This window comes from Leptonychotes weddellii, chromosome 4 (genome assembly GCF_054177405.1).
Source record: "Leptonychotes weddellii isolate Sample4059 chromosome 4, ASM5417740v2, whole genome shotgun sequence".
Classification (NCBI taxonomy): domain Eukaryota; kingdom Metazoa; phylum Chordata; class Mammalia; order Carnivora; family Phocidae; genus Leptonychotes; species Leptonychotes weddellii.
In genome coordinates, this window is record NC_138372.1 from 114,698,022 (window position 1) to 114,722,965 (window position 24,944).

The 24,944-nt window shown below is 42.4% G+C and overlaps 1 protein-coding gene across 9 annotated transcripts in view; it reads right to left on the reverse strand.

The window, feature by feature from the left end:
- Window positions 1-330: 330 nt before the first annotated feature.
- The window catches only part of NCOA2 (nuclear receptor coactivator 2), a 283,320-nt gene continuing 258,706 nt past the window's right edge, over window positions 331-24,944 (reverse strand). For all 9 annotated transcript variants that reach the window (XM_081816099.1, XM_081816104.1, XM_081816095.1 and 6 more), the window contains 8 exons: window positions 22,114-22,243; window positions 13,209-13,374; window positions 9,642-9,920; window positions 8,856-8,933; window positions 6,750-6,984; window positions 4,971-5,148; window positions 4,064-4,262; window positions 331-2,011 (listed from right to left, as the gene is read on the reverse strand). In XM_081816099.1, coding sequence (XP_081672225.1) covers window positions 1,892-2,011; window positions 4,064-4,262; window positions 4,971-5,148; window positions 6,750-6,984; window positions 8,856-8,933; window positions 9,642-9,920; window positions 13,209-13,374; window positions 22,114-22,243 — 1,385 coding nt within the window. In that variant the 3' untranslated portion in view covers window positions 331-1,891. The remainder of the gene's footprint in view (window positions 2,012-4,063; window positions 4,263-4,970; window positions 5,149-6,749; window positions 6,985-8,855; window positions 8,934-9,641; window positions 9,921-13,208; window positions 13,375-22,113; window positions 22,244-24,944) is intronic.

Consider the following 24,944-nt stretch of genomic DNA (forward strand, 5'->3'; position numbering starts at 1 on the left):
TTTTCCCAGTCCCCCTCTTGAATCTTGCTTACCCATCTGTACTTTGTTTATGCCGAATGTTAAGGCCAGAGAACAGTCTGTCAGACACTCTTGGTTCCTCCGGAGACTAATACATACAGTAGATCCCTTCTAATCCATGAGTAAGAAGTGGCAGTGACTCTGTACTTGTCACCGTACTGCTGATGTGTACATGGGGGAGCCGGTCGTCTACGGCCTCTTGTGTCTACTTTCTGTATGACTCACTATAGCAACATTAACCATTCAGATGAGCTGTGCATCTGGGTACTTACAGAAAACATCTATAGGACTTCCACCCATGGGCCTCTCTGCCATGATGACTGTGGTTTTTTGTTTTTTTTTTTTAATATTTATTTATTTGAGAGAGAGAGAGCACGCATGAGCGGGTGAAGGGGCAGAGGGAGAGGGAGAAGCAGACTCCCTGCTGAGCAGGGAGCCTGATGCAGGGCTCAATCCCAGGACCCTGGGATCATGACCTGAGCTGAAGGCAGACGCTTAACCAATTGGGCCACCCAGGTGCCCGACTGTGGTTCTTTAAACAAGAAAAAACACACAGAAAATTCACACACTGTGTTTTCAAATCTAGATTACTTAAAAAAAGTAATCTCTACACCCCATATGGGGCTTGAACTCATGACCCAGAGATCAAGAGTTGGATGCTCTACCTACTGAGCCAACCAGGCATCCCTAGATCTATTACGTTTTTTTAAATTTTTTTTTTTTTAATTAGAGAGTGAGTGAGCAAGACAGAGAGAGAAGAGGGGGCAGAAGGAGAAGAGAGAATCTCAAGCAAGACAGGCTCCACGCCAAGCACAGAGCCTGACACAGGGCTCGATCCCATGACCCTGAGATCATGACCTGAGACAAAGGCAGACGCTTAACCAACTGAGCCACCCAGGTGCTCCTGGATCTATTACTTTTTAAACTTAGGTATTAACAAAACCATCCAAGATCCACTTTTTGGCAGGAAACTGAACATCGATCCTACATTTTCTCCACTGAGAGAGAATTTTTTTTTTTTTTTAAAGATTTTATTTATTTATTCATGAGAGACAGAGAGAGAGAGGCAGAGGGAGAAGCAGGCTCCCAAGGAGCAGAGAGCCCGATGCGGGACTCAATCCCAGGACCCTGGGATCATGACCTGAGCCGAAGGCAAACGCTTAACCATCTGAGCCACCCAGGCGCCCTGAGAGAGAATTTTTAACTTAAAAAAAAGTTATCTACTGCTAAGGATTATATCCCTTACCATTAAGAGGGCCCCACAGGCCCATTTATCTATGTGCTAAACTGCTCACGGAGCCTTCCTGTTAACAGATCTGCTACTAGGCACACAGTTCAGTTGGGTTCTAAGTACTGATTATTTTTTTTCAAGATCCGACTGAACATGGTAATATCACTCTCCTTAGAACAAGCATTGAAGATAATAGGCAAATAATATACATGACTGTTGTCTAAACAAAATGAAATATAGAAAAAACTCTTAAAAAGAATAAACATACACTTAATTAAGGGATAGAGAACAATTGTAAGTTAGCTCCTCTTTATCCTCCTGAAAATCTAACATTATGATTCAGAAAAAGTAAAAATAAATCAAAGTTTGCCCTAACGTGACTGATTCATTGCTACTTTTTTTGCTTTGCTATATCATTTCAGAGCAAAATTAGTGTTCTTAATTCACACACCACCATTAGCTCAATTAAAATGAGCTTAAAGAAATAATTATTCACAGAAAACCATTGTATGGCAGATAAAATTACAAGATATTTTTAAAAAATCCCAAGTGTTACAACTATCTTCCATCTACTGGCTGACAATGTATCTGTCAATTTTGGTCTATAAAATATCCATGTTCACTTTACTACCCTATACTACCCTATTCACATATTTCTTTGCTGTTTCTCACCCGTGATGCGTCTCCCTCCTGCTTAATCATATCCATTCCAGGCAGCTGGTTTGGGAAAAGGTTGCCTCCCCTCAGAGCAGGATCATTAACCTGAGGGCACAAGACGGTACAATGGCTATATTCAGTGGGACGTCCAAAAGTGTACTAGGGAGTAAGAACCAACCATCAATCTTCCTCCTCTTCTTGGTTTTTAGGAATAGAATTATGGGGAAAGATGACTATAAAAACGGCTCCATCCCTGTATCCACTCTCCCATGTATAGATTTTGGGGCGAGTGTGGAGGAACAAGAAAATAAATATTTAGACTAAACTGCCTTCCAAATTAAAATTTGCATTCTGTGTGGAAATTTGACAGAGACAATACTAGAAACATTTTCATGCCTTAACATGTTCACCTTTTTGGCTGGTTCCAATGAGACCAATGACTCATATGTGGGACTTTAAAGTCATCTGAGAAGCTCCTAATATCTTTGTTACTCAGGCAAGTTATTGATTAGGAAGAGCAGGTCTGAGTACCCAAGAGTGCTGAATTTTGGAAATCTTCTACAACCAAATGAACTATTCATTAGCATTCATACAATTCTTTTACAAATTATGAAGTAAAGGTAATACTAATACTGTATAGGACTGATTTTGTCCAAAGAAACACTACAGTTGTATTTTTTGGGCTTCCAAATTAATTCTGATATTCAAAAGGTTTAAATCTATGCACAAGTTTCTATGCAGACATGATCTGGATTATTAAAAATGCACTGATTTACTTCCAGGTAGGCTGCGTAGGACCCATGCTAGACTAGACCATCTCAGCGGCCCTTGCTTTATACAGTTTCCCTAGGAAGAAAATCAGGAACCACTACTGGTTCCTTTTTGTACAAAATTCAAAATCAACACTACATTTTCTCCATTAGAAAGACAAAAGTCTATCTTTAATTATGTCTGTTTAATTTACCCAAATAAGCATCAATTCAACTACAAGAAGTGCAAATTATTACACACACAGAGCTTTCTTAAATGGCAAAGGGCTTTAAATTTTCTCATGCACTACTCTGTATTTTTATTAACATCTTCTTATAGAACAAAACACTGAGGCGCTGTAAAATTTAGCAAAATTTTTCACACAAATTGTGGTTTGCCAACATTAGCTTAAATAGACCTAATCAAACTCTGAATCTTTCACCATTCTCACAAATATGATCTAACTGAAATGTACAGTTCTGTCAGTGACTTATTAAGTCATTTAAACCTCCTATGCCTTGATTTCTCCATACATGAAATAAGACTCAGGGTCTTTGCCACATCTCTACTTTGCATGTACTAGTGAGATAGTAGAATGCCAAGCATTTTGTGCCCTTTAGAAATAAGGTCTTCTGGAAATAAAATTTAAAAATTATTAACTGATATCTTTACCTGTGGATCAGCTACCACAGATTTTCAATCCCAGGCTGGCTACCCAAGATATCAATGCCTTCAGTCTCTTTGCCACCAAGTGAAGCTGGAATGCTCTTAGGGATAGTAGAATCATCACAGTCTTAGTCAGAATTACAGTCTTAAGCAGAATTCTTTAAAAAATATTGACCAGAAAACCATGGCACTCACACCCCCAAGATGATAATTAGAATAGTTTTTGGATGATCAGTGTCAGTCTCCCTGCACGAGTGAAGTATCATTTAAAACTGAATGGATGGGGACAGGGCGGGGGGTGGGGTGGGGAATAAAGCTAATTGGATGGCAGGCAGTAAGTCTGGCCTTTGCGATTCATCTGGTTTTTCATTTAGAAGAAAATCGGTTCTTAAACTATAAATCCAAAATAAAGCTATTTAAGAAGTACATTCACCATTCCATTTTTAGAGAGTCACTTTAGATATTGCTAAGTTCCTCAAGTAAGAAATCATTTAAGTGACAAAGTTAGGAAGTATTTTAAAAGATCCTAGAGTAGTCAAGAATCCTTTCATGTTTATTTCGTCATTAACAAGTATATCTGTTAATTGCACAAACACAGGTGAAAGTAAGGTGAGAAAACACTCATCAAAATAAATGTGGGAGTTGATGGTAGATGTTAAGTACATGGAAAGATACACTGAACGCAGAAATAGACAAAAAGTTATGATCAGAAGACAATGGGCTGCTTCTCAGGGTGCTCACCTGCTCAGGACCCATGGAGGACAGCCCTGACGTAGGCACGGAGGTCACTGAGGTCATGCTGATCTGTCCTGTCATCTGGTTCATGTTGCTCATCCCACCTGTGTTGGTCGCCATGGATACATTGATGTTCATATTGTTATTGTACATGCTGGTGTTTGCTTGTTGCCCAAAGTGTGGTGGGGACTGTTGTGAAAACATGCTAGAACATAAGGAAAAGATGAAAACGTCAAGAGTTGTAGGGCAAATAGGCAGGCAGTTCTGACACTTGCTTCTCAGGCATTTACTTCATTTACTTCATATTGAATAAGTCTAGGCTGAAAGAACCCAGGGTGAGGCAGCCAGCAGGGGTGAAGTCAGAAATGGTAGGGGAAGTGCTCAATGAAGCTACAGGGGTGACCACGCTCCTCTCCTTTTCCTAAGGTCACCGGGAAGGTCTAGAGATACATTTTCCACTTTCATGTCTGCACCCACAAGCTTTTCATTTGTTTGTTTTTATTACATGTACTGATAAAGGATGGCTTCTAGGGCATTGCCTTCCAGAGCAGTTTCTAGCTTAAATTGGTGGGGTGATACCTTCTGATGGGAGTTCCTTTTATTCCTACGGAAAAGATATGCTAAGCTTTTGTAAATTCTGATAACTTCTGCCCTAGGAAAACTTCCTTAATTAGTAGTTTGACATTGCTTGCTTGAGCAAAAAAGTTAAGAAAAAAACAGAAAAGATGGGCACCTGGCTGGCTTAGTTGGTAGAACATGTGACTCTTGATCTCAGGGTTGTGAGTTTAAGCCCCTGTTGGACGTAGAGCTTACTTAGTTAAAAAAAAGGAAAAATACTGAAAAGAGATAGGTGGTCTATAGAAAGATTCCCTGGTGATCATTTATATCAAAACGACACAGAAACACAGCATACCTGTTTCCACCCATATTCCCCTGCGCCCACCCATTCATGTCAGAGGAGGCCTGGTAAGCTGGATTAGCCTGAGACTGCTGCATCATGGGGCTCTGGGTATGTGCCATTCTGGGCGACATCAGAGGGCTCTGGGGCGTTGTCGCCCCAGTAAAGCCTGGATCAGGTTGCTGACTTATTCCTTAAAAAATAAAACAGAAATCCAAAGGAGATTGTTAGTTTTATGGTAGAGACTAGGAAGAAAAAAAGAGAACATTCAAATTACATACACACAGAAAATTACTTTCAAATATCTGATCACGTGCTGGTTAATTATATACACCTTAAACAGATTCCAAACTGGGATAAGATGCACGAAGCAAAACATTTCCATATTTCGCTTCTCTACAGTAGTCACAAGGGTGCCTAAGAACCATGTTAACCACCATGACTAGAGATAGAGAAAACAGTGTTCCTTCCCCTTATCTCTCTTCAAATCAAGAATGAGTCAAACAGATATATTTCTCTTTTACCTGAAATAGTCTTTAAATTTTTATATACCACTCCAATTGGATTGTTTAAACTTTAAATCAGATTAAAGTTCAGCTATATATAAAAAGTTAACACATCTGAATAATTTTTTATTGAATCAAGTCATTCTGTGATGAAATCAATGCATTTTTAAAAACTGCATCATGATTAGCTTGTTTCATCTCTATAAAGGGCTCTATGGCACTTCAGTGCAATCTAAGATGAGCAAGAATCAGAAAAAAAATTCAATGTAAGCTTCTTGTTCAGTTTAGAAGCAAATGGCATTTACGCTAAAAGAAGGAACTTTCAGAAGACTTTTCCAAGTCATCAAAAAGGACATAGAGGAAAGGAGCTTCGAAACAAAGGCAGCAACTCAGGAAATTTCAAGAAGGACAGTAAGGGAAGCGCGTTTCTGCCTAGATGTGTGCAATGTGCAGATTTAATGGATACTTAGATTAGCTGTGAAAGAAAAGTTTATGATCACATAGAAAAAGCTGCACAGTATCTGTTTAAGAAATCGGAGACATAAATGTCAAAGCACCACACAGACTTGATATTTATAGATAACTCTGGCAAAAGATAGGTAAAGTCATTTAGAATATTAACAACATAAGCACTTATCAGTAATTCAACCATTAATTGAACATGACATGCACACAAATATTAATGTTTATGACATTACACGTCTGTCTCTTAAGACTGACATTAAATAACAAATCAATATGAAGAAAACCAAGAGGCCTTCCACTGGTGTTTCTAGATAACACTTCTCAGGAATTACCTATTCATTAAAGATTTGGTATCATCTTTTTTTCAAAAATTATAGAATGTCGAATACTTGTATTTATATAGGTCTTCCAACATTTTGTATATATCTATTGATTTGTTTGAGTCAGACTCAGAGGTTTTCAAATATAAGTACATACATATGCACCTGTGTGTACAGATGTTGACAGAAACACATATATTCATACACACTCACACACACAACTGATGGACTGCACACACGCACACTTACTTCGGTCACTCTTAAAGTAAGACCTGCACTCAGAGAAAAGGTGGTACCTGAGCTGAGAGACTGGAAGGTACTGTGCTGGACCTGGGGACTCCTGACAGGCCCCAGCTGTCCTCCCAGGTTGCCTATCACTCCCTGGTTAGCCAGACTCATCTGGGAGCCATGCAAAGAGCTGTGAGAGAGGAGCTGAGACCCAAGACCGGGGGACACTGGGGAGAAAGGACTGGTGAAAGGTGGTGGGGATGGAAGCCCAGTACCGTAGTTCGGAGGAAACGGAAACTGTTGTGCATTTGCCTGGGGCATCCGGGGGTTGCTCAGAGTTGCTGGTAAGCTACCAGGAGCCACCATGCTCGAGGTCATATTCAACCCTTGTCCTCTCATCATCAATGTTCGCTGCTGAACTTGCTGTTGCTGATGCATTTGTCTCTGCCGAAGATGCTGGTTCAGGATTTCCCTCTGTCTTTGGGCCAGCATCTGTGCATTAATAGGTGCCTAAAATGGGGGTGAGGTAGGGAATACACAGAGGGAAACATTGGGGGAAGACACAGATTGAAAAACAAACTGTATATTAGAAACAGGACAAAATCATTTGGAAAATAAAATTACAGGGAAAGAACATTTTAGAGTTGAGCAATTGGTGGGTGAGGATGTGAGCTTCTAAATTCTAAGAGATGAAGATTTCTCTGAAACCTTGCAATGACTTACATGGGTAAGTTCAGTGTTAGTTCAATTAACTTGGAACTCCCTGTGAGAGGCACGGTTAACTAAAGGACCTCACAATACCAGTCCTATCTGTAAGAAGAATGTCATATAAACCTTAAAGATGGCAATCTGGAGTCTCATGCAAGGGACATTCAGGTCTAAAGGGAAACCAAATCATCGGTGCCAAAATGTGGCTTGAAGTCCATCAGAAAAGGCTGAACAGAGGCAGGAAGAAAGCAGGGAGGGTGTGTGTTGGGGGGGGGGGGTGATAGGAACATACAGAACAGGCCAGGGCAGAACGAGGAGGAGGAAAGGAGGGATGGATGCAGGGAAGGGGTGCCAATGCTTGCTGCCAGCAAGAGGCATAAGGCTGTTTATGGGGTCCTAGCAATACACAGTCAATCCTCATTATTCATGGATTCCATATTGGTGAACTTATCTACTTGCTTGTAACCCCCAACTCAATATTCACAGCAATGCCCTTATTTATGGACAGGTGCAGAGAGGCAAAAAAAAAAAAATTTTTTTTTTTTTTTTTAAAGATTTTATTTATTTGACAGAGAGAGACACAGCGAGAGAAGGAACACAAGCAGGGGGAGTGGGAGAGGGAGAGGCAGGCTGCCCGCTGAGCAGGGAGCCCGACGCGGGGCTCGATCCCAGGACCCCGGGATCATGACCCGAACCGAAGACAGACGCTTAACGACTGAGCCACCCAGGTGCCCCGAGAGGCAAAAAATTTGAGATGTCCAAGGTGCGTTCATTCCCACCTGAGGCTGAAACAAGGCAACACTCTGCCTTCTTGTCTTAGCCTCATACTGGAAAGAAGTGTCCTTTTTGTGGACTATTCAGTTCCACGTTTTTCACTCTGCTGTGCTCTTCCCTGGTGATTTTGCTGTTTACAATGGTTCCTAAGAGTAGCGCTAAAGTGCTGCCCCGTGTTCCTAAATGCAAGAGGGTGTGACGTGCCTTATGGGGAAGACACATGTTAGATGAGTTTCACTCAGGCAAGAGTCATAGCGCTGTAGTCTCTGAGTTCAAGGTAACAAATCAACAATATGTATTACACAAGGTGTCTTCAAACCGAAACACACACGAAACATGGATATGGACTGATGGACTGCTGACAATGTTGTCGCCACAGGCTGGTAGCAACCAAACCCTTGATTTCTCCAGTTCACTAATTCAGTGTTTGCATTAACTTTACAGAACACAACAGAAGTAAATAATGAGAATCGACTGTAGCTGGCAGTGAAAATGGCAGTGTTTAGGAGGGAACTACAAAAGTGACAGGCTAGGGGCGCCTGGGTGGCACAGCTGGTTAAGCACCCGACTCTTGGTTTCGGCTCAGGTCACGATCTCAGGGTCGTGAGATCGAGCCCTGCGTTGGGCTCTGCACTCAGCGCAGAGTCTGCTTGAGTTTCTCTCTCCCTCTCCCTCTGCTCCTTCCCTCAGTGTGAATGCTAGCTTGCTCTCTCTCTGAAATAAATAAATCTGAAAAAAAAAAAAAAAAAAAAGCGACAGGCTAGATGGACATCTGAATGACCTAACAGATCCACGGTCGTATGGCCTTCTGAGTTACTTTGCACGGAATCTCAAGGAGGAAGGAATGACAGAGAAATTCAACAGATGCTGTGAAAGCTGATGGCTGGTCTGCTCCTTACCTGTGTTGGTACTCCAGGCCTCAGAGTCAAGTTCACATTTGAAACATTGCTGATTTGATTCATAAGTGGCTGGCGATTCTAAATGCATACACACAGAAGAATCAATACATTTTTTAAATAGAGTATATTTTAAATCACCTTTCTTGAGAAATCACCCTCCCCAACATAACCTCTGAATGCCATTAGATACTGAAACCACGTGCTTTACAGCTGAATTCCCTTAGAAAGCTAATTATCAGTAAGGTTTTACATTGCTTTTAACAGAGAAGGTATTTTGGACTGTTTATAGAAATCTGTCTAGGCTTGTTTCCATGAGAACACATTCTCTTGAGCTAACTAGGTATTCATAAGGCAGCACTGCTCTGCCACCATTCAGCTAAGAGTGACTATTTCTGTCGTAAGACAGGCCTAAGGATAGGAGCTACTGTTGTCCTGTGCGCTCACATTGGGTGAGAAACCACGTGAGGTCCTTGTACTCACATACACATTGCGCTACACCACACAACAGCCCCATTTCACAGACAGGAAAACGGAGGCTCGGAGAGCTCAAGGCTACACTGTTAATAAATAATAGGGCTGGAAAACAGAAGGACAGCTACCCTGTGCTGGAGTGTAGTAGAGGAGGCAGAAGGGAAATCAGTCAGGCAGAAAAGAGCAGGAGACGTAGGATCGTCCTGGAAGGGATGGGATGAGCATCAAGCCCTCCCCAAGGACGCAAGATGGTTATGCCAGCGCGTCAACCTGCCCCCTGCCCACCACCTTCCCAGGCGCCCGCGAAGAGCATACCTGCTGTGCCTGGAGGCGATGCTGCAGCTGGAGCCTCAGCTGATTCGGCTGGTTCTGCACCAGGCCCGTGGGCCTGAGGCCTGGCCGGGGCTGCATGCGGAGTGTGGCGTAGCTAGGCCGCTGGCCCATGGTATGAAAGCTGGGGTCTTGCATGGGAGGATAGCTACCCTGGGCCATCTGTGCCTGGGACGCATACTGCTGTGGGAAAACAGCGGCCTTCTGCTCCAGCATGATGTTGGAGTCCTGACTTGGGAACTGTTCTGGATCTACTGCTTGGCTCTGAAGAGAAAGCCCCCAGATGACAAACAAACAAACAAACAAATAAAACCACTAAAAACAAGAGAGTAAATATAAGGTGATTTTCTCTCACTGTCATGTATTTGAAGCCTTTTACACTTACTACTCAAAGGAACTTAGCTCGACTCCACTTTTCTTCCTAGAGAATATCTTTGTTCAACACACCCACGTCTGTGAGGAGAGAAGCGGGGTCGGGCCTGACTCCCAGCAACACTTCTTCCAAGGGAGGGGAGAACGAGGCCATGATTACGGGACTCCTCCTCCTCACTCTGCCAAGCAGAGACTGACCCGGACTTTAAAATGCGGATGTCCCCTAAGATTGTTACCTTTTTTCGCTAATTTTTCATACCTGTAAAATCATTTTACTTAGACAATCACCTTGGTGCCTAGCTGTGATCAGCAGTGTTGGGGTACCTACCAACCTTTATTCCCATTTTGCAGCTAACAAAAACTGAGACCTGGAGATGTGAAGCAAGTTGCAGCAGGCCCATCTGGCTAGTTAAGTAGTGGGTTCCAATCCAGTTTGTGATTCAGCACCTGAGCTCTTCACCAGGGGGATACACTGCCGTTATGTCACTGTTTTCTGTGGCTGACAGAATTTCCTACAGTTTGCCACCATCTTATTACCTACTAGACACATTTAATGTGTTTGTCATTCTTGACTTCTTAAGGCTTCCTTATCTATCTGGGTCAGAATGAGGCAGGTGTAGAAAATCCAGAACTAATGCAAGGGGGAGCACCTCAGACCCAGGTGGCCTCTAAATGTCTGTGTCTAGGATAAAGGCGTACCTGGCTAATTCTCCTCCTTCTATTTCTAGGATGATTGCTCCAAACCTCCGGATATAAGGAGGGAAGGACCCAATAGCAAAAGCTCTTTTGCTTAGTCATGTCCTAAGGCCTCACTCAGACCAGTCTATCCAGGTCAGAGCAGGGCCCAGGCATCTCCCAGGATCCTGGGCTCACTGTCAGTGAGGCCCTGAGGCCCACCTGTGAGAACTGGGCCCGCTGCCCTCTCCAGCGTAGTGTTAAAGATGTGGATGGAACCTACCCAGGGGAAACCATTCATTACTGAATTACTGCTCTGGCTACACCTACAAAACTATCTCCGAACTTTAAATATTTGCCCATCTTTAACAGAAAAAAATTTAATTAAATAATTTCCATTTTTAAAGATTTTTTAAAATTTACTATTTATTAGAGAGAGAGAGAGAGAGAGGGAGAACATAAGAGGGGAAGCGGGACAGGGAGAAGCAGACTCACGCTGAGCAGGGAGCCGGAGGTGGGACTCGATCCCAGGACCTCAGGATCCCGACCTGAGCTGAAGGCAGATGCTTAACCGACTAAGCCACCCAGGTGCCCCAATAATTTCCATTTTATTTTTATTTTTTAAAAAGATTTTATTTATTTATTTGACAGAGAGAGACATAGCGAGAGAGGGAACACAAGCAGGGGGAGTGGGAGAGGGAAGAAGCAGGCTCCCCGCAGAGCAGGGAGCCTGATGTGGGACTTGATCCCAGGACCCTGGGATCATGACCTGAGCCGAAAGCAGACGCTTAACAACTGAGCCGCCCAGGCGCCCTAATAATTTCCATTTTTAAAGAAAACACACAACTCTGATGTGTACAAGTAAATCCATTTGTACTCTCCATTTCCCCCGACTCCACTGAATAATGTTTCTATAATTCAGTTTAATATGATGATACTATACTGATGATGGATGTGATGAGACAAAAGAGAAGACAACAAAGAGATAAAGAAAGGAGACTAAAAATATTAATGAGGAGATGACATTAGCTTTGATAAAAACAATGCTACAAGTCGCTCAGCAGTCCCAATAGCCACATTTTTAAATGTCACTTGGACAAAACTCGAGGATAACAATACTGAAGAGGCTGACTTCTAACTACCGCTGAAACAGAGCCAACCAGCCACACAGGAAACACTTAAATTCCATGCTCCTTTCTCGATTTACTTCAGCTTATATCATGTAACCTTCTCAAGTCGTTTCTCTTTCTTTCCATTCTGCGGCTCTCGATATGAATTGACAAGTCTTCATTCACCCCCGCCCCCCCCCGACGTGTGCTGTACTGCGGGCAGGATGACAGTACTGTTCCTGTGCTTCGGAGAAGCCCCCGATGACTCTGCATGGCCTCTGACAGACCCTCCCGACACGCCACATGTCCGAGAACTAGCCTGCACACGGGAAGGTCCTTTCCAACAATAAGAAATAAAGAGGATTTGTTGTTGCTGAGAAAAGAGGAAGACGGTACCAAGACTGTGATCGTTTTTTTCTAAATGTGTGCCTGTTGTTACTCTTTACAAAGTAAACCAGGATGTCTGCTTCGCACAAATTTAGCTGGGTAGCCAGACACAGAAAATTCTACGTTATTGCATGAGACTATGTTAGGTTGTTTATTCTATTATTGCTGTGAAGTACTCTTTAAAGCAGAGAATTTCTTTAACCAACTAATTGTCAGAAGGAGGAGAGCTAAATAAGCACATTAAGACTGGTTAACTTCCTTATATTCCCATTTATGCTTAAATATCAACCCACACAAAGGTAAAAATGACTAATGAACTGCAGCTACTTCTAAAATGACTTCTGCTAACTTATGTGCAAAGTATTCTTTTAGCACAATACTTCCTATCACCAGCCCACAAATGTAAAGATTTAATAGGATGATCGGGGCACCTGGGTGGCTCAGTCATTAAGCGTCTGCCTTTGGCTCAGGTCATGATCCCAGGGTCCTGGGATCGAGCCCTGCATCGGGCTCCCTGCTCGGCGGGAAGCCAGCTTCTCCCTCTCCCACTCCCCCTGCTTGTGTTCCCTCTCTCACTGTGTCTCTCTCTGTCAAATAAATAAATAAAATCTTTAAAAAAAAAAAGATTTAATAGGATGATCATGGATGCTGACTGGTTTTTTAGATGAAAGGGTTCTAGGCCATTGGGGCAGCAATGCTCTGTTCTTGACTTCCCTGTTCTCTGCTCCTCATGGGTCCCTCCCTGTCATTAGGTGAGCTGGCCCAGACTTTCTGCTTTTCAGCTCAGTAACCCAAATTATACGTAAAGCACATTTTTAGTGTTTTCCATTCTTGGACAAAAGTTTATGTGGGGGTAACAAGGAGGGCAAGAACGAAAACAGAGCTAGCTTGTTATGAGATAAAGAAGTATTCTAAAAAGCAGACCACAGATCATCTGTATGCAAAAGAAAATGGACAATTTCGTGCCCACGAGAGTGCTGGGCCCCCACCAGCCTCGCTCGGTGCGTACCTGGCTGACCAGTTCGGGTATTCCGAGAGCTCTGTCAATCTCCTCGAGGCCATCGAAATTCCGCAAGGCCAGATAGAGCTGGTCCAGGAGAGCTCCTTCATCACTTGGAGATTCTGCTGCAGGATGTGGACACAGCAAGTCATCTGGAGAGCTGCCAAATGGCTGCCTGTAAAGAGACAAACTTCATCTTGGGCCATGGAAAAGCTAGTAGATTAGAGAATATTTTTTTTTCTCTTAAAAGTTGATTAAAGTCAACCAGTTGATTTCCAGGGTCTTTGTAATAAAATACCGTACCGGCCAGACATAGAACAAAATGACAACTCCCAATAACGGACACACTTTATTCAGGGCCTAACACAGGCCAGACCCAAATCGAGGCATCGGATGTATAGTTTTTGTTATTGCCCCCGCTTTAAAGCTGGCAAACCTAAATAAATGTATCATCACCTTGTAATAAGAAAAATGCTTCTAAAAATAAGAGACATACAAGTAAAGCTGGCAAAGCTGAGGCTTAGGGAGGTAAAGCCACGTGTTGGGAGATCACACGCACCGACACCGCAAAGCCGGATGCCAGCAGAGGCCCGTGCGGTTTCAGGGCCCGCCTGATGACTGTATTTCCACAAATTTACAGATTTCTCAGGTATCTATATATACACTTTCCCCTGAAGTAATCAAAGGATTTTTCTGAACTTTAGTAGGAAAGATAAATTGGAGCAGCCATGTTTCATACGAGGCTGTGATGACCCACCTGGGCGAGACTAGAGACCTATAAGCATAAAAGCCACATTAATTTTTTTGAATTCAGCTGTCGCTAGACTACCTTTGGCCAGACTAATAGGAAATTTCTTAGTCATGCATAAGCAGGCCTTGTAAACATTTCTTAAAGCCCTCAGGAAGTGTGGCTCTCAGCCTTTCTGAGTTAGACAGTCAAGAAAAGTAGATCATGAATATACAAATTATATTTGTTATTATATAAGGTCATAGGTGATATAACCATAACACTGAATTCCAAACTCTATGGTATATAAAACTCCTATAATTTAAATCAACTGACAAGTTGGAGGGGTGTTTAAAAAGAGCTTCCAAGTTAGTTTAATATCAGAAGGGGAAAATGACGCTTGTGTTTTGCCAAAAGAGTCTAATTTGTACACTTAGAGTTACCATATGATGTTCTGGAGAAAAGACAAGTTTATGAGTAAGTAACTTCATTCTTTTTTTTTTTTAAAGATTTTATTTATTTGACAGAGAGACACAGTGAGAGAGGGAACACAAGCAGGGTGAGTGGGAGAGGGAGAAGCAGGCTTCCTGTGGAGCAGGGAGCCCGATGCGGGGCTCGATCCCAGGACCCTGGGATCATGACCTGAGCCGAAGGCAAACGCCCAATGACTGAGCCACCCAGGCGCCCCAAGTAGCTTCATTCTTTTTTTTTTTTTTTTTAAAGATTTTATTTATTTATTTGAGAGAGAGAATGAGAGACAGAGAGCACGAGAGGGGAGAGGTCAGAGGGAGAAGCAGACCCCCTGCTGAGCAGGGAGCCCGATGTGGGACTCGATCCCGGGACTCCGGGATCATGACCTGAGCCGAAGGCAGTCGCTTAACCAACTGAGCCACCCGGGCGCCCAAGTAGCTTCATTCTTAAGCAAGTGAGAATAGATCCATCAAAGGATGAAGTTCTATATCTAACTCAATCTCATATGCCATGTTTTCTAAAGACAGCTTAATATACCGCTCTGGCCTAGAGTCCTGAAATGCTGACTACTAAAGCCAACAGTTAATTTCAAGGGCACCTGGGTGGCTCAGTCGTTAAGCGTCTGCCTTCGGCTCAGGTCATGATCCCAGGGTCCCGGGATAGAGCCCCGCATCGGGCTCCCTGCTCCACAGGGAGCCTGCTTCTCCCTCTCCCACTCCCACTCTCCCTGCTTGTGTTCCCTCTCTCTCTCTCTCAAATAAATAAATAAAATCTTTAAAAAAAATGTCAAACAGTTATAATACAGTGCATTAAAAAACAATTTATACCCTCCATTTATCCCCAGTAACTTGTGAAGAAAATCGCCCAACTAAGCGCACCCTCGTTGACACCTGCTGTCCCTGGCCCCAAGCCTGCATTCCCACCGCCTCGGAGCCACTGCAACCTGGCTGTGCGGCCACCACCACATGCCAAGCCGTGTGCGATGCAGCCAACCCGGTCCATTCAAAGGTTCCCACGTTGCTAAAGGCAACCACCACTCTTGGAGACTTGTGCTCCGCTGTGTTGGGGCCTTTTCTACACCTGCCTCTTCTCCCTATCATTGCCTTGCTTCTCAGTAAGACATCATTCCTGGAAACAGTTCCTCCTGCCCTTCCTGCTTCTCCAGCATCTGCACTCTCCCAGAATTAAGTTTCGAAAACACAAGGGTGATCAGATCACTCTGCTGATGCTACACTTAGGGAGTGGGAGGAAGGAGATGTAGAAAAGCAGCAACAAGGAGGAGAAAAACCACAGAACCGCATGTCACAGAAGCAAGAGGAGGAGGAAATTCCCCAGAGGAGTGACCAACATTTGGATGCGGTTAAGTTTCGCGAAAAAAGAGTTCAAGTCAGGCAAGAGTGGATGTTGTCTATTTCCCAAATGGCTTATACCTGGGACCTCATTCCCCAAAGATGCTAGTTACATGAGGCATTAAAGGATTTTCTTTGTCTAGCTTTATTCCCTAATTTTCAACTTCTGTTTCTTCCTACACAAGCACACCCCTTCAATGATGACAGGCTAAGGTGAAATCTACTCTCCCTTTTTTAAAAGATTTATTTGACACAGAGGGAGAGAGAGAGAGCGTACATGTGCCTAAGTTTGGGGAGGGGGGAGCACGAAAGGGAGAAGCAGGCTCCCCGCTGACTCTGGGATCATGACCTGAGCCTGACTTGAGCTGTGAGCCGAAGGCAGATGCTTAATCAATTGAGCCACCCAGGTGCCCCTGAGATCTACTCTCTTAACTCTGGGAAGGCTGAGGGTTCTGCATGAACACAGACTCCCCAGTTTTGCATCAGACTGAAACCCAGTGTCAGAAGGGAAGGGAGGTACAGTCGCCCTTTGCAGGACAAAGCCACCCTAGGAAAGATACATCCAAATGCATAAAGGGAATAAAAACTAATGCAAATGCTTATTTGCATTTAAAACAATTTCCAGTATAGTAAAATAACCCATTTTTGCCCCATGCTTTTCTTTTCTTAATTAAAAAAAACATCAAACCAACGCATGATACAGACTGAAAAGTCAAACAGTACCTCCAGGCCTTCTTACTTTGGTCAAGGCCCTTGTCGACTCATGCTGGGACTCTCAAGATGCTTTCCTGTTTATAGCCTCTCTCCAATTCTCCTTATACAGTGTTGTCAGGTTCATTTTCCCAAAACAAACTTTACTGAGCGGACTCAAAATTCTTATTCAGCTCTCCCGGAAAATGTCTACATCTCTGGACAGGTGGTGGTGGTGGAATTTAAGGACACATATACTTTGGTAAAGCCGAACCTTTCCAAACTCAATGTCCACAACTTCCCTGTGAGCCCCAGCCACCCTGGGCAACTGATCTTTTTCCAGAAGATGCCTTGTACACCACTATAAGGCCAAGATTTGTCACTCCATGCTTCCCCATCTCTTTTCCACTTAAAATTGATACTGGTATTTATGTTAAAAACACCCAACTTTGGACTGCACCCAGTGAGGACCTTGTTGGGCCCAGTACTCGAAACTGCATAGGTTCAGTAAATATCCAGCTGACGAAAATAAAAGGCTCCTGATCTAGCCAGGGTATCATACTTTATACTCAGAAAAATACACTGCGTTGTGGCTTGATATGATAAACTTGGGCATACCATGAGTCTATCACTTCCCTTAGAGACATCATAATATGACCGGCTTATGGAAAAAACACCAATCCAGACTTTCAATCCCAACTTTATAAATGCCTACTTACTACCCTGCATTTTGGGCAATTACAAATACAGTTACAATCTAGACAGCATCTGACAGACATTACAATATTAAGACAAGGATGAAATTCAGAGGAATAAAGGAAAGAACACACAGGCCACAGGCTGGCGCAAAATGATTAATAAACTAGCAAAAGATAATCCGTCATCAACAGAAACCTTGTTTCTCTACAGTTTCAATAAAACTGTAGATCAGAAATCTAGTTTTATTTATGAACTAGCAAAAGAGAAGGATGGTGATAAGAAGGGGAGTAAGGTCAATTCTGAGCTCATGTTTGAGAAACCATACCATTACCGTTACTTTTCATATCTTCAAAATTCCACAATAAAGTTAACAGCTACCACATGATAAGAAATAAACAAAAGCAACTTTAACTTAGATGCGTTTCAAACCAAAGAAAACCAAATTAACTCAGGAATGTTGAACTTAATGTGAAAGCAAGTTTTTCATGGAAGGCAGCTACTGTACTTCAAGACAAAGTCACTTTTATAAATCCAACAGAAATCTTCAAGAAATCATCCATAAATTTGGGGCTGTATTTTAAATATCTCCTTTACATACTACATCAAGGAAAATAAAACACAATGAAACTACAGAAAACGGAAATTCAGCTATAAATACATGAGTATGAGAATATGTTTGCGATTGAAGGGCTAACCTACAGTCTTTTTGAAATGTGTACATAAACTAATGCTGGGATCAGAACACATTACAAACCTACCCCTAAACAGGGAGGCAGTTAAGCTACAAAATGTTAATGATGATACTGAGGAAGGGCATTTAAAAAAAAAAAAAAAGATGATAAAGCACTGCTTTTCTTTTCAAAAGAGATGTGGTTAGAACCTTTGTTGTCCATCACTTCTGAATGCCTATGACAATAAGATCACCACCAAGTTGGTCACAACTTTCTTCCAAACTGAATTATTTAGAATAAAAGATGGGGGGGGGCGGTGAGTGGCTGGAAAAACTGAAATAACTTTCAAAGGGATGAAAATGTTATGTTTTGTCCACACGGCGGTCATACGAAGAAACTGAACGAGCACAAGGGTGGAAGAGGGGCAGTGCCCAGCCCCAGAGACTCGACCGCAAACCAGCGCGCTGCCGCCGAGACCCGGCTCCACAGAAACTCTGCCATTCTTCCAGTTTTGTTTTAAGAGGCCTCAGCTGTTTGGGCAACAGTGAGAATCCTAACTTTGGGCCTAGTATTCTCTAGGAACCAATCTTTGACATTTCATCCAAAACAGTGATCAGGCACTGGATTTAATGACTGTACTACATTTTTATTATGTGCCAGTTTCCATGGAAATGGGTGGCTTTTTAACATATCGTATAAACACATTTAGAAAAAGCGTAACACTCACTGACACCATGAAATTAGACTCAACGAACTGGAAGAACCGAAGAAGTACGACTGCAATGGTTGCTTGGGCGACGCTCGACACGCAAGCAGGCGCGCTGACCGTCCAGCGGGAGTGCCGCGGTCGCGTGCCACTCTCGCCCGGTCCGTCCTTCTCCTGCCTCAGTTCTGCTCAGCGCGCGGTGGGGGGGCCAGAGATGCTGGGGCTCGTTAGAAATGCAGAGCCCTGGGTCCCACTCAGGCCCACCTTTTAGTGAGACCCCAGGGGTGATTCAGAGGCACTGCAGGGTTTGAAAACACTAGTTTCACCCCTAAGCGAAAGCAAGATAGCTGGTAAGCAACCACCCCTCCTTCCTTATCTCCTTGAGACCGTTATTAAAGCACTCTCCCTAATTTTCTTCCGGTGAAAAAGCTGGCCCCCGACTTTCCCCTCATATATCTTTTTTTTTTTTTAAAGATTTTATTTATTTATTTGAGAGAGAGAGAATGAGAGAGAGCACATGAGAGGGGGGAGGGTCAGAGGGAGAAGCAGACTCCCTGCCGAGCAGGAGCCCGATGTCGGACTCGATCCAGGGACTCCAGGATCATGACCTGAGCCGAAGGCAGTCACTTAACCAACTGAGCCACCCAGGCGCCCTCCCCTCATATATCTTATTGCTGGGCTCATATTCACCTTTTGATATTTTTGTTTTTAAACTTTACTGAATCTTTTGAATCCTTTACTCTCCCTTAAGATACAGAAAGGAAGATGGGTACCATACCAGAACTCCGAGCTGTGCAATGCTATGACAAAAGTCTTACGTCTTGGAGTAGGACTCACTCTGAAACCTGTATTTTTTTAAAAAGATTTATTTATTTGAGAGAGAGAGAGAGAGAGAGGGAAAACATGAGTGGGGGGAGGGGCAGAAGGAGGAGGGAGAGAGAGAATCCCAAGCAGACTCACTGCTGTGCCTGGAGCCCAATGCGGGGCTCGGGGCTCTCTCTCATGACCCTGAGAGATCATGACCTGAGCTGAAACCAAGAGTCGGACGCTCAACCGACTGAGCCACCCAGGTGCCCCTGAAACCTGTCTTTTTAAAAAAATTTATTTATTTATTTGAGAGAGAGAGAGGGAAAGAGAGAGTGTGCACGGGCACGAGAGAGCATGAGCGGGGGAAGGGGCAGAGGGAGAGGTAGAAGCAGATTCCGCACTGAGCAGAGAGCCCAATTCTATTCAGGGCTCTATCCCAGGACCCGGGCATCATGACCTGAGCTGAAGGCAGACGCTTAACCGACTGAGCCACCCAGGTGCCCTGAAACCTGTATTTTTAAAAAAACAAATAAGAAACTCTGAAAATGTACTCTACTTTTATGAAATTTCAGAAACCCTGTTGACTTTCATCATCTGTGAATTTGATAAGAATATTACGTTATTTTAAACTAGAATAATCTCCAATCACCGAGCCTTCAACTCCAACTCTTTATATATGAACCTCAAGGACAAACTGCTATAGTTTAAGTTTTCTAACAAGTTTGCTTCCTGGAAAACACCACAGGCATCCTTTAAGTTCCTACAGTGCCTTCTGGCTTAGGCTTCTATCTCTCTGCATAGGGTCTCTTGGCCCACCCAACCAGTCACGTGGTACCATCACCTAGGGCTCAAGGTCACCTGAGCAACATCTGCCTTCAGTGTGCTACTAAAAACAATGAGATTATGCATAGAACCTAACTGTGATATTGGCTCTGCAGGGAATAATGGAACTTCAAAGAGGCAAGCACATGTGCTCGCTTCGGCAGCACATATACAAAGAGGCAAGCACAGAACAAAACAAAGACCACCTATGAGCTAAAATTTGAGCATCCCGAGCCACTGGTGATAGGTGTGTTTTTATCCATAAAGCAATAAGAGAGCTGGGCTTTGGGCCAAAGTGAAATAAAAGGAGTTAACTTGAGGCTGCTGGACTGAACTAAGGGAACTTGGAGCAGACCTCCTCCTCTGGCAGAGAGTACTGCAAATTCGCTTTTAAGAAAAGTGTCCACAATGGCAAACCTAGGTGTTTCACTGGCCAAGATGCACTTATGAACTTCCAATGCAAGATTACCAAAATACTCAGGGAAATACGCCTTCATGAGTGAGAGCCAATATTGGATTTAGACCTCCTAAGAAATTTAGATATTGGAATTAGCAGATAAAGAAATTCAGAAAAGAATGATGAGCGTAATGCTTAAAGATATAAAGATGGAACCACAAGAATAAGCAAACAATGAGACTGTGAAGAGCAGACCAGGCAAATAAAATTTTTAGAAATGAAAAACATGATTGGACTAAACGTAGCTGAAGAGATAATTAAGGAACTGGATAATAAATTATCCTGATGTAGTACTGAGAGATGAGGAGATAGGAAAATACACGGATTAAGAAAGTAGAACGTATTTCGGGGGGGAGGGGCAGAGGGAGAGGCAGAGGGAGAGAGAGAATCTTAAGCAGGCTCCTCGCCCAGTGCAGAGCCCAACACGGCGCTCGATCGCACAACCCTGAGATCATGACCTGAGCTGAAATTAAGAGTTGGACGCTTATCTGACTGAGTCACCCAAGTGCCCCGGGAGGGTAGAATTTTTAAAAATCCAGTGTAGGCAGAGAAGGTGTAACATGTCTAACGAGAATTCCAGAAGGAAAGAATAGAGAAAATGGAGGGGGGCAGTATATAAAGAGATAATGGCTATAAATTTTCCAGAACTGATGAAAAAACTCGCATCTACAGACTAAAAAAAGTAAAGCGTATACCAAATACCAAGCAGTATAAATAAATCCACACCCAGACACATTGTAGTAAACGTACAATACAGAAAATACAAAGAGTATTTCAAAAGCAGCTAGAGAGAAAAGACCCACAAAGAAAAATTATTAGACTGCTAATCAGAACCAAAAAATCTCAATCAAACATGATCACATACCACTTCCTTTCTCAAAAAAATTTCAATGGCTTAATGAAAAAAGTCTGAATTCTTCAGAGTTTGGTATTTAAGACCTCCTATAAATCTATTACTAATCTCCTCTTCCTGCCAAATCTTCTCATATTGCCTTTACTAAACTGTTTTAAGTGGTAAAATATATGTCAACAGAAAACCAGACAATTCTGTTACCATAAACACGGGTTGTTTCTGTAACATCCAGGCTCTGACTATGCTGTTTTTACCTGCTGGACTGGCTTCCTGCCATCGCTGCCTCCTGAATTACACCTTTTCTTAAAGACTCTGAACCTTCTCCAATCACTCCGGTGGGACAATCTCTCCCAATCTGTTTTATTTCTCTTATAGCATTTATAGTAATATACTACCTTATATTACAGTTATTAATGTATATCTTATTTTCCAACTAAATTATGACGTTTTAAAGACATGCCTTAGGTCTAACCTGATTTTTGGATTTCTCCCTCCCCTATACCCTCTGTCCAATAACTGATGATACAGTCTGAATACATGAAAACTGGCCAGGACCAACTATTTAGGAGGAGAAGATTAACCTCTGGCAGAGGTCTAAAATAACTTAGAGAACTCGTCATGAACCACTCTTCTCTGGAATTTCCTGGGTGCTCAGGACTCACCTGTTTTGGCTGGCAAAAGATGCCTGGTCTATAGGCAGGATGCTTTCAGGCCACGGGGCAGTCTGATTTGGAGGAGCTTGTTGTTGGCTATACTGAGGTCCCCCCATGTTCATCTCTAATTCAGATGGCCCTAAAAAGAGAGAAGACAAAAATCCAAAAACTTTACAACTTGTCATCAGGGAAGTGCCTATTTCCACTATGTGATACAAAGTGAAATACCTGGTTTACATAAAATGAAAAAGACAGATGCAATAATAATTAGGTAAAAATAGTAAGACTGAATTTTTGTTCTGAAATAGAAACAAAGGCAATAAATATCAAGGCTTATCACCCACTTTAGGCAATATATACAGTGGCAGCTCTAAACTTTCTGCAATGAAGACTTTTTATAGTCTCTTTTTTTGAGAGAGAGTAAGGGGGCGGGGTGGAGGGGCAGAGGGAGAGGGAGAGAATCTCAAGCAGATTGCCCACTGAGTACAGAGCCCATTGGGGGTGGGGTGGGTGGAGTGGGGGGCTCGATCTCATGACCCTGAGATCATGACCTGAGCCCAAATCAAGAGTCAGAGGCTTAACCGATGAGCCATCCAGGCACCCCAGCACCCTGACCTTTTAGTTTTGTTTATGCGGGTATACCTTATTGATACTTACTGTATGGGAAATTCACATTGGAAAGTAGAAAAAAACAATTATTCATTCACTTAAAATAATTACAATAAATCCGCTATGTGTTAACATAAACAAGCTCTTTTTTTTTTTTTTAAAGATTTTATTTACTTATTTGACAGATAGAATGAGAGAGCAAAGCAGGGGGGAGTGGCAGAGGAAGAGAGAGAAACAGACTCCCCGCGGAGCAGGGAGCCCCATGCGGGGCTCAATCCGAGGACCCTGAGATCACGACCTGAGCTGAAGGCAGACACTTAACCGACTGAGCCACCCAGGCTCCTCTAAACAAGTTTTTTAAATAAGAAATGAAAAAAACCCTTTTACTGGCATTGTTTTAGATTTTTGAAAATCACTTTAATTAAGTCTGGATTGATAGAGGAGAGCCGGAGACTCCTACGTGCTCTCACATTCCACCTACGGTGATATCACACAGCATGTAACTTCCAGAACTCGACTGCACACTTGTGAGAGGTGAGAGTGAAGAAGGCCAGGAGTGTCTCAGGATTATTATGGAAATAGTTTAGCCTTACAGACCCCCTGGAAGGGCATCAGGGTCCTGGACCATACTTCTGAGAAGTGCTAGATCACTTGTTCCTAAACTTTTATCAACTGCAATTCAGTTAGCTCTTCCAGAAGAGAGAGGGTGGAACAGAAAGAAGGCCCAGACAACTCAGATGTGCTCTTAGAAGTTCTTTTTAGAGGTTTAAAGCTAATGGATGACACGAGCTTTTCAATGATTTTATTGTTATCACCATCTATACACCTGTCTTCCGTTAAAATAGGTAATTTTCTGTTGAGTTCAGGGCTTTTTTGAATTTATTAAAAATCAAGAGAAATTCAGCTACACAATACACAGCTCAAAGGCCAGGTGAGGTCTCTTCAGTAAAGAAATACGGAGAATAAATTAAATTTCTGGATATAAGGGATTTATTAATTATGATATTTATTTATTTATTTATTTAGTATTTCAAGTAACCTCTATACCCAACATGGGGCTCAAGAGTGACATGCTCTACCGACTGAGCCAGCTAGGTGCCCCTTAATTATGATATTTTAATGAATGAATCAATACATTAAAAAATTTCTCAGCTTAATTTTGCATGAAAATCTGGTCATTTTTAGCACTGTTCCACAGAAGCCTCAAATTATATGAATTTATGTTTGGAAACCACTCATCAATTCGAAGTACATTCTCTGCAGAAAGGCTTTCTGAATGTCACCTCTCAGAAATAAGCCAAAAATGTGCTGAGCAATTACATAACTAGGTAGGAAAGCGGAGGCCAGAGGTAGGATGAGAATTCTGCGTTGTCTTGTCAAAACAATCCTGGTACCTTTCCGTTAATGATTTAGCTCTTACTCATTGTGCAATATCTAAGTATACGAAAAAGTACATAAACATTAACTTATCTGATTATGCTAATGTGCAAGATTTAGAAGAAGGTTAATAGGTCGATGATTAAGAAAACAATCTCAAGTATGAGCTGTACAGACCATTAACTTTTTTTTTTAAATAACAGTTTTACCGAAATATAACTGACATGTCACACAATTCACCCATTTAAAGTATATGACTTAGGGGGTTTCAGTATATTTGCAGAGTTGTACAACCATTACGATAACCGGGTTTAGAACGTTTTTATTCCCCCCAAAAGAAACCCCATGACCACTAGGAGTCACTCCCCATGTCCCCCATACCCCAAGCCCTAGGCAACCACTTACCTACTACTTTCTTTCTCTACAGATTTGTCTGTTCTGGGCACTTCATACAAACGGTGTCGTATAATGTATCAGACCATTAATTTTAATAACATGTGAACTGTATCCAAATAGAATTTTAGCGATCCTCACATTTTGTGAGATGTTCTAAGATGACCTTGTACCTTCAGTGAGGACCCTGGAAAGTCTGGTTTAATAGTCTAGGATGGTGGCCCAAGAATCTGCGTCTTAATGTCCTGAGATGATTCTGATGATCACCCAGAGTTAGGAACCACTGCTGTAACATTGAAATGTTTTTAAAAAATATCATATGTATAACATTTATAGTGTGACACTCCAATTCACTCCTCCCAAAGGTTGAAATTAGATAATCTAATAAAAATAAAACACCACAAATGTAGTTGGTTCTTTAATGTAACTAGAAAGCTTTTCAGATTCTTTTTTTTTTTTTT